Below are 10,344 nucleotides of genomic sequence, written 5' to 3' on the forward strand. Positions count from 1 at the left end.
AGCGAGGCTGTGTTAAAGCCCTGTCTACACACTAACTACATGCTAACTACATGCTACCTACATGCTGAGAATCAGGCGTGTCTCTGACTTAGGTCTGGTTTCGGCGCTTAATCTGCAGACGGCATCTACCACCTGCCAGAGAGAAGAAGGTGCCAGTGCGGGGCGGGGGCCTGGGGGAGCTTTCTTCAGGAGGGTGGGAATTGACTTTCTGAAGTAAAAGATCAAATTGATTCCTTTAAGTCCTTAAGCTTTTCAAAGTAGATCAATAACCGGTAGCCTGTTGTAAGCTGCTTGGTTAGTTAACTAAATGAATGGACCGGGGTGTTTACGCTAACAGTGGAGCCTTGGGCTGCTCCGACTACCCACTCTGCGTCCTGCTTCCTGGGCTCGTTTCACCACAGCCACGGGGTGCAGTCGGAGCCCTGCTTTGGCCTCTCCCGCTCTGGGCCACTCGTGGTTCTCCTGTCTCTTGGGAGAAGCTGGGAGAGTGTGGTGCAGGCTTTGGCCTTGTGTTAGGAGATAGCTGGGCCCCTCCCTCTGCAGGGCTGGGAAGGGGCTCGCCTGCTTCCCAGGCTTCAGGTTCACTCATGTGACTAGTACTGCTGTGAACATTTGTGCTCCTTTTTGTTTTTCTTTTCCTCCTTAGAATAAATTCCTGGGAGCCGGATTACTGCAGTATTCAGCGAGTCCTCCTCATTTCAGGGCCGGTGGTGGTGGTGCTGGTGAGAATGCTACTCCACAGCCCCCGCCTGCGTTCACCTCACCCCAGTGCACCCCAGTAGAACGCCTGAAAAGTGGGGCTCAATTTCCTTTCTTTGTTTAGAGCCATTGAGAATTTGTGGTCACTTAATTCCCTTTTGGGAATTTCCAGTTTGTGTCCTTTCTCAGTTTTCTTTCAAGGTTTTAAGCCTTTTATGTTGCTTTATGTATGCTCTCTAGAGTACAAATGTTTACTCTTTATAGGTAACATTTGCTGAAAATCTTCTCCAGCCTTTTCTCATGTGAATTTTGGTTATTTTTGTAGTTAGAGATTCCGTTTGTTCCCGTGTAGTCATGTCTGTTACTCTGTATTTGGTGACTTGTTTTTTCAGCGTAGGTGACTGGCCCCTTCTCTTTTTCGTTCTCTTGTTTAATATACTGTTTTAAACCGTCCTTCATGTTAACCCAGCTGAGGCTGCAAAGGCTCCCTGAGGCTTCTTCTGTCCTTGCCTGTCAGGCTGCCCTGGCGATCCAGCCCCAGCAGCCCAGCTAACTGGAGGCCTTGGTGGTGTGGTCCTTAACTGGCCTGGGATTAGACGGCACTTGCCTGGCCCGCCCCACCCGCCCCGCCGATAATTTAATTAAAGTCTTCCGCTTATTATCAATTTGTGGTTCTTTACTACGCAAACATTCTGACATAGTAGGGCCTGCTGGTTAAGGGGCTTTCCCTTTGGCCCTGTATTTCTTGTGCTGCAGTGACCCTCATTACATCTCCTTCTCATAAAATCTCCTTGATTTTTTTCTTTGTTTCAAGTCTTGTTTTTGTTTGTTTGGTTTTTAAATACGTCTGAGAGGAAGCATCGCACTTTTCCTCAAAAAGGTCATAACACTTTTTTTGTTGTTATTGACATTTTTCTTAGTTGTTTTCAAAATCCATATGATGCTGTGTCAGTTTACCTGGGCCTGGGTCCTCCGTGATGGGGCCTTGGTGGAGAAGCCCAGTGGGCTCTGGGGAGTGGGCCTTGGTCTGGTGGGTTAGGCTGGGCAGACCTGGGGGCCAGTTAAGCTCGGTGGGAGGACGTCCCAAGAGGAGCCAGGGGAAGCAGGTGGATGTGCTCAGATACTCACATGGTAAAATTGTCACTGTTTGAGGAGACAATTGTCATATGCCTTTTACTGTTTCTACAGTAGAACCTTAGGAATTTCAGTAAAATCAGACAGAACGTAAAGCAGTAACTGTTAGCTTTAACCAAAAGAGAGAACCTGCAGAAATTAAACTCCTACGAATCAAAGTGGACTATACTTGGTAACAACATATATTAAGTCAAAACCTGTATTTGAAGCTTTTCCTTCTAAATTCCTGCCGTCTTTGTATACAAGTGCTTTATTACTATGGTAGAAATACCAGATAAGATGTTCTCTTTATTTTTGATGTGGACCATTTTTAAAGTCTTTTATTGAATTTGTTACAGTATTGCTTCTGTTTTATGTTTTGGTGTTTTGGCCTTGAGGTATGTGGGATCTTAGCTCCCCCACCAGGGGTCGAACCCGCACCCCCTGCATTGGAAGGTGAAGTCTTAACCAGTGAACCTCCAGGGAAGTCCCCAGATAAGATGTTCTTAAACCAAGTTTCCCACTTGGCTCTTTTAGGGATTTGTGATTCTAAACAGTGCAGTGGTTTCTGAGTGCTGAGTTGGGGTCCCAGCTTGAGGAGGTGACTTGAGAACAACAGTCTGCATCCTGAGCTTTCCTCGCAGCGGCCTCCCCGCTCTGGTGGGGTTCTGCGTCTCACCCCAGCCTTGCTTAAAGTAATGAAGACTTGTGTTCCCACCACCTCCCCTCTGCCTTTCCCCTGCTGTGCAAACACTGCTGAGGAGAGGTGAGGGTAGGTGATATTTCTAGGATCTGTGGACCCTGGTCCACATACAGATTGCAAATTCTGTAAAGCAGTAGGGCTTGCATGCTAAGGTACATTTGGGTTTTCTCACGTTACTGAAGCAAAGTTCACAATGCCATCGGGGAGTTTGTTTTGAAGGGAGGAGTTTGGAGAATTTCTGTCTCTGACTCTGATATGGGTGTCTCATTCATGTTTTCTTCTTTTTATAGGCACCAGTTTGTAGAAAATAATTTAATACTAAAAATGGGTCCAGTAGACAAGCGCAAGGTAAGTTAGATTACTATGGCTCCTTGCTGTGCGTCTGTATCTTCCTCCCAGTTCTCACTCAGGATCAGGCCTTGCTCCTCGGGCTCCTGTATAACTCATTGCCCATAGCACCTTTGTCTTGGTTCCCTTTAAGAGATCATCTCTAGATTTCATAGCTGAGGAAGATTTCAGCCATTCGGGGGAGGCACTTGAAAGCACGCAGAGGCCGTGGCAGACAGAAATGCAGATTCTCGTTTCTGACTGGGGAGCCAGGGTTCCGATTTGTGCCTGAGGCTGGGTTCACTGAGGTCAAGGTTTCTGTCTGGTTGAAGAGGTTCTGTTTGAATCCCAGCAAGTCATTTATTACTTCATTAGAATTGTTTTTGAAAATCTTATTTATTATGTCTTATGGATTAATTAAATGGATTAACATGTCCAAAATATCAGACTCCACAAATGTTCTCTCTCTGCTGCTGTGGGCCCTTCTCAGTTAGGGCTCCCAGCCTGCAATGCTGGCTGCACTCAGCCTCCCATACCCTGGGGCATCTCTGCCATGAGAACCTCTGTGAAGATGGCTTGTGGTGGGACCGCCAGCAGACAGGACACTGTGCCTCGGCACGGAGCAGAGGGCAGGAGAAGCGGCAGGGTCCTGACTGCCAAGGGCAGGCCCCTCTTGGCCGACTCAGCAACAGGGCCGTGTGCCGGTGTGCTGGCCTCGGGTGCGCTGCCTGTGTGACCGCTCCCCCACATGACGCCCAGCACAGGGCCGTCGGGATCCAGCTCACAGAGGGAGACAGGCCGGGCAGTGAGTGCTGCCCGCTTCTCTCTGACCTGAGGGGCTGGGTCCAGGTGAGGAGGTGGTGTGCACGCCCCTCTGTCCCAGGCGAGTGGGCAGGTGGCTGGCAGTGGTCCCTGTGCCTGGAGCTACTCTGACAGTCCAGCCTCCAAGGCAGCAGTAAGTGCTGTCAGCATCCACTTCTGAGCCTTAACTAGCAGTGTCTTCTTTCTTTCTTTTTCTTCTTAATTTGCATCAGGGTTTATTTGCACGGCGACGACAGTTACTGCTCACAGAAGGGCCACACTTATATTATGTGGATCCTGTCAACAAAGTCTTGAAAGGTGAAATTCCATGGTCACAAGAACTCCGGCCAGAGGCTAAGAATTTTAAAACCTTCTTTGTCCACACGGTGAGTTTGTCCCCACGGGTTCTCCCTTGCAGGGCACTTAAGAGGCCTTTGTGAATTTGTGCCTCCATTCAGAGCATCCAAATGCTGTGGCCCAAGGAGGCATCTGGAGTTGGGGGGGCAGTGGTCTCCCCCTTTCCCACCTTCCAGGGACCCCAATGTTCATGGCTCAGTTCACAGTTGGGCTGGGAGATACCTGTGCTTGTTTTCAGTTTGGGGGTGACCTCAGGGAGCTATAGGTCATCACCTGTATGTTTAATTTCTGCACATATGTGGAAGGAAAAAATTCACATGTTCATGTGCTTCCAGAAGGGACTTGCGGTGGCTGCAGTGGACGGCGATTTCTTTTTACAGTTGCTCGCTGATGGGTGGAGGTGCTGGTCTTAGTGGGACTCCCTGGAGAATGTTAAACGTTTCTGTCTCTGCAGCCGAATAGGACGTATTACCTGATGGACCCGAGCGGGAATGCTCACAAATGGTGCAAAAAGATCCAGGAGGTGTGGAGGCACAGATACCAGAGCCACCCGGACGCCGCCGTGCAGTGACGCCCGCGGCCCTGCACCCGCTGCAGGACGTGTGCCCAGCACGGCTCACCACCACCTGGACACTTCCAGACCACCTGCCAGCCATCTCAAGGGGGACGCAGACGGCGGAACCTTGCAGCTTTTTTATTTAAAAGAAAAGAAAAATACCCAACCACACAAAGAACAAAACCAGTAACGAAAAGGAATTCAGGGTCGCTTTGCTTGCTCTCTGTGCCATGTGGAGCTTCTCGCACTCTGCTCGCCACGGGAACCAGCATCGTGCACATCCGCCTGGTTCCTGCCCGGACTTGTAGACAGACTCGCGGCACCAGCTCTCTACCATGTGCCCTGTCACCTGCCGGTCCTACTGTGGCCAAGGGGACCACCCAGGCATGTCTCTGGGCTCTCTCTGCCCCCGGATCATCATGGAACTAACTTTTCACCAGGGAGCCGGGCATAGCTCTCTTGGGGTGGCCCCTGAGCTCTGTGGGGCAGGCGGGTTCTTGGCTTTTGTCTGTGTGCTCCTTTCTTCGCGTCCCTAGTGTATGGCCTGGTCTCCACGGCCCGTGCTTGCCTCCTCAAGTAGCCCTGGCTGTGAGATTTCTGCGGTCCTTGCTGTCTGTGAGTTGTGTTGGCCGGGCAGGCTTCGGGCACTGAGAAGTAGAACAGGTCTTCCCGGTGAAACATGGAGTCGCTGCTGTGTTAGAAGGTGCCAGCCAAGCATTCTGATGTGTCATCCCTCGGAGCAGCGTTGCCCTCTGAGGCGGGGAACTGAGTACCTGCCCGGGAGGAACACCAGGTGCACCAGGAGATGGGGCTCAGTGGCCTCCCCTCCCCGTGTGAGGCCAGGGCAGTGCAACGGATGGGCCTGGAGGCCTCCCTGTGGAGGAGTGAGAGCTGGTGGCCCCTCTTGAGAGTTTTGTTTGAAAGGTGGAGGGTTAAGTCAGGGCTGAGAGGTGCCTGGAGTTGGCACACCGGATGGTCCTCCATCACACCCAGGCCTCATGGAGGAGGGCAGGCTCCCAGCTGCCACATGCACACTTTTCCTGCTAAAGTTGAACGTTCTCATAGTCTAACTCAGAGTGTTTTTACATATGCACAATGAAAATCAAAAAGCCTTCTCATGTTGCCCGGTCATCTGGTCCCCATCAAGTGGACTTTGCCTGGAAAAAAGTGTCACTCACCTTGCATGAGGGGCAGGAACACCACACTTGAACCCAAGCCCCAGCCTGCTCTCCTCCAGTTTCAGGCTTATTTCCTTTAGCTCTTTAGAGGCTGCGCACTGCTGTGCACTTAGGATGGTCCAGGGCTTACCGGTCCGTTGATTGTCTTTGCTGCTGCCCCCTGAACAGAGAACGCCTGTCAGCCAGGCAGGGCTCAGCCATTCCTCTCCCTGCCCAGGGTGTCCCTGGGGGGCAGTCCTCAGTCCCAGGTGGGAGAGGAGCAGACACTGGGGCCCGCAGGCTGCCGCTCACAGACATGAATGGCTCTGTCCCCAGGGGAGGGATGAATTTGCCATTTCCTTTAGACTTTCACAAAGGTACCAACAGAACCTCCCACAGAAAAGGTCCCCTGACTACTTCCCTACCCCCATCTCCTATCTCGAACGAACCATCCATCACCCTGTGTGACCACTGGTCCACATGTAGAGGAAAGATGTCTTAAACTTTTTTTAGTGATATAATAGTAGTGGCTCTTAAACTAGGAGAAAGGTTCGGATGTGGAGAATCCCACGGTGCTTGGACAGGGAGAGGGGTTGGATGGGAGCAGAGGTGGGAGCCAGGTTTGCCAGGGGTTTCTGCTTGGGGGGTGTGTGTGTGTGTGTGTCGAGGATACCAAGGTGTAGGGGATGCCTGCCCTGGGGGCGTCTGAGGGTGCCCTGGGCGTGTGGTCGTAGACTGAGCCCCCTTTCCTCCTCGTTTTGGAAAAGTCTTGCCTGTGTTCACGTGCTTTCCAGAAAGTGAGTCTTTCTTGACCCTTTCTTTCAGGACTTTGATTTCAGGCGCACTCCCGTGTTTATATTTACCCTCGTCAGAGCGTCCTCATCTGTGTGTGTGCAGTTAGGAGGGTGAGGAGCCCGCTTCTGCACAGCGTCTTTCCTGGGTGTCTGGTTGCAGGGAAATAAGCAGAGCTGATATTTGGCTTTTAAAAGAGCACTCGGCTGGGCTGCTCGGGGAGAGACAAATCTTCTGTTGCATTCTTCCCTCTGGATAGCGCCACTACCTCCTGGGCTTAACCGACAAGCTCCATCTTAACCTCCGAAACCAGAGAATAAGGGGTTCAGGGTTGAGCTCGAAGCTGGCAGAGCTGAAGTGACTGCCCAACCTGAGCCAGTGACAGCTGAACCCTTTGTAGGTCACCGTTCTCTGCTTAGAGTCCTCTTTACTTTTTGTTTTTTTAAGGCCCCTATATATTCCAGTCTTACCCTGTGCTTACTCATGTCATCTTTAGTTTTATCCACCTCATCCTTTGAGCCATCGTTCTGGCATGCAGGTGCCTTATGTTCTAAGACGTGGACGTGGGTGTCAGTCTCTGTACACATGCAGACATACCTAGAAATATATATAAATGTGGTCTTAACCAAGGTGAGAAAGAAAATGCCCTGGTGTTTAATAGATCCAGGAGTGTCTTACTGAGAGGGGACAAGACAGGGATAAGCACCAAAGCCAGCACCTGTCAAGCAGCGATGGTCTCACACCATGCAGCCTCTCTTGGCACAGAGTGGAGGGAGAACGGCCAGGAGGGCCAAGTCTCTGCTGGCCCAGACAGCCCGCTGTGCCTTGCCTCTCTCTGGGAACGTGAGGAAGCTGGGTTTGGATGGGGTTTCCTTCCCTCTGTGAACCTGACCAGGCCAGTGGGCAATGGGCAGCCCCATGTGGAGCACGAAGCCCCACCCTGTGAGTGGCACCCTGCATGCCTGCCATCCTGAACCTTGACTCTCGGGAGGCTGGTTACAGACTTGCTTTGGGAAAGATGGCTCTTGGGGTCATGCCAGAGCTGATGGGAGCTGCACCTACCCCAGCCCCCTTGGGGGCTACTCTGTGGTATTTGTGGTGCAGACCTGAAGGAATTGTAGGAGACAGTCTGTGGCACAGACCCCCGAGGACAGGGTGCCAGCATGGGGTTCCAGGTGATTTTGTACTTTGTTAAGAAACATTTGTTTTCTGAAAAAAATCAACTGGAGGCTCAGCGCCCAGGGAGGACCACTGTGAGCATCTTGGTGCCTAGCCTGCTGCCCCCTACTCCCCACCCGCACACATGTGTTTGCTTTTGTAACTGAAGTGGGAACATTGCAACATGCACCATTTTGCACCCCGCTTTTTTCACTTGGTATTTATCTTAATGTCGTTCAAAAACCTTGTTTTTAATGATTGTAGAGTTTAATGGTTAATAATTTTTATAATTTATCTGACCATTTCATTGCTATAAAACATTTAGATGGTTTCTGGTTTTTCACTATTTAAATAATGCTGTGATTAATATCCTTATAATTCTTTGATTTTTGACTCTGATCTCCCTTGCCCCCACCCTGCCCAGATTCCTAGAAGTGGTATTTTGGGGTCAAAGAGTTTGTTCATTTTAAAGCTAGTATAGTCTCTCTTCTCCTCTGTCTTGATCTGATGCTTAGATGTTCAGAGTTCCAGTACAGAACTTTCTTAGTTGTGTCCTACAGATCCTGAACAAATCAATTTCTGGTAAGCTGTGTGTTCCCAAGAATGTTTGAATAAGACTGCTCTTTTTTTTTTTTTTAAATGCTAAAATGTTGTCATTACTGCAGGCCATTTGTGACATATTTTTCCAAAAGCCAATTTCCTTATTTTATTGAAAGAACCTGGTTGTGCTTGCATGTTACCTTCCCATCCCTGCTGCTATGGCTTTCAAGTGCTTGGTGATATTTACAGAGTCTTGTACTTTGTGTCCACAATGGTACTGAATTTGCATCTGCACAGTCAGCAGAGATAAAAAGTGTTGAACTGACCTTGCCACATACTTAGTGGATTAGTTGTAATTAAGTTTGTAGACTCAGAAAGTACATTGGGCCATTTGGAATCAGTAAAAGAGCAAAGGCTCTACTTGAAAAAGAAACCATGTAGACAACTAGATTTTACAGAAGTTTGTTTGCCCCCGTGTTCTTCAAATTGCGGGACTTAGTCAGAAGGTCTTAGCAGTTCAGTAGAGCACCCTGGCCAGGCTTTTTCATTGTAGAATGTGATTGTCCTGGCTGACAAGGATTTAATGATTTCTCCTCCCCTCGCCCACAGTGTTGCAGGTTGCCTAGTTGTCTTGAAGTACAGACCACCCAAATTTGGTTTCATTCTTAATTTCTCCACTTTAGTTTGGGGTCTGTCAATTCTGAGGTGAAACATGCATGAAAGATTTTTCTAGGTGCCATGCTCAGTACCACTTGGCTATGCCAGAGATTATGGCCAGATTGTGCAGAAGTAGGTTTCCTACCTTCCCTCTGACACCCCAAATCCCCTTCTCCCCAGGTTGGTCCACAGAATGAGGCAGAGGCTGCAGCCACTATGAGAACATGGTGAAGGTACTATTCTTGGAGATGGTGCCATATGCGTTTTTCCATATTGTTTCTTTTCATATCCAAACCTAACATGAACTGATGGTAACTCAAGTGGGTGTGGCCCTTGTCTCTTAGGCAGACTACATGGCAAGTGCCTTAAATCGGGGCAGGAGTCACTCCCAGAGCCTCTGAGGGGTGCAGGCTGCTGGCCCAAGATTGCAGGGTTGTAAATTAGGCTGCCTGTGGAGAACTGGTCTGGGGCGGAAGCTGTTCCAGCAAAGGGCAGTTTTATCTGTAGCTCAGACAGCATGGTGGGCAAGCCTACATGTATACCTGAATTTCCCCCAGAATTCATTTCTTCAATATGAAGAAATACCAAACTTTATGTACAGAGAACTTTTTACAAAAGGCAAAATGTTTTGTAGCTGTGTAATCCACCCTAGTCTAACCCATCTGGCTGAGTGACTATGAATAAGGGTCGTTTTGCTGATGAAAAACCTCTGTCATGATAAGTTTGGACATTGCAATCAAATTTTTGCAATATTTAGAGCTGCTGTAGCTGTTCTTTAACAACACAAAATAGGATGAATCAGTAGTATGTTAGCTGTCTTTCAGGTTGGTGGCAGTCAGTTAGAACATGTATAATATTCTCTACCTGGTCTGTAGCTGTAACTGTGATGTACAGGCAAAGCAAAAATTAAAAAAAAAAACTTATGAAGACAAATAATGCAATGATATTAGGATATACACTTTTGTATTTTTATTCTTATATAAGGTTATTTGCTGGCTATTGTTGGCCTCTAGTTCAGTCTGTGTTATTTAAAATCTAATATATGAATTATTTGGATTGAATTCATGTTCGGGGCCACGTTGTATGTATTGATGTACAGCCTTGAATGTGAATAATTATTGTAAACTATATTTTACAACTTTTTTTTCTGGCTTTATTATATAAATTTTCTATTTGGTCGATGATTTAATCATATCATAATTTAATGAATCTGTTTATTCTTTTTTTCAAATATTTGTGCTTTAGATGTAGTTACCGGATGATGAATTTTCCACGTATGCTCGGTAGTCTTGTAATAAAAAAGCATGTAGAGTGTAGACGCTCGCTGACGTAGCTCTTCCTTTGGCCGGGGCGCGGGTCGGGTGACCTGGATTCGGGGCCGGGAACCTGGCGTCCGGGCACTCAGGTGCCCGGCGGAGGCCAGCGAACCCCTCTAGAGTCCGACGCGCGGCCCGCTCGCACCGGCGTCATGGGACCACTCCGCG

The 10,344-nt window shown here is 48.8% G+C and overlaps 1 protein-coding gene across 2 annotated transcripts in view; it reads left to right on the forward strand.

Moving 5' to 3' along the window:
• PDPK1 (3-phosphoinositide dependent protein kinase 1) overlaps window positions 1–10,176 on the forward strand; it is a 71,374-nt gene extending 61,198 nt beyond the window's left edge. For both annotated transcript variants that reach the window (XM_060031561.1, XM_060031562.1), the window contains exons 12-14: window positions 2,806–2,863; window positions 3,877–4,029; window positions 4,455–10,176. In XM_060031561.1, the coding sequence (XP_059887544.1) occupies window positions 2,806–2,863; window positions 3,877–4,029; window positions 4,455–4,571 (328 nt within the window). In that variant the 3' untranslated portion in view covers window positions 4,572–10,176. The remainder of the gene's footprint in view (window positions 1–2,805; window positions 2,864–3,876; window positions 4,030–4,454) is intronic.
• The last annotated feature ends 168 nt before the right edge of the window (window positions 10,177–10,344 follow it).

Source organism: Delphinus delphis, chromosome 15 (assembly GCF_949987515.2).
Source record: "Delphinus delphis chromosome 15, mDelDel1.2, whole genome shotgun sequence".
NCBI lineage: Eukaryota > Metazoa > Chordata > Mammalia > Artiodactyla > Delphinidae > Delphinus > Delphinus delphis.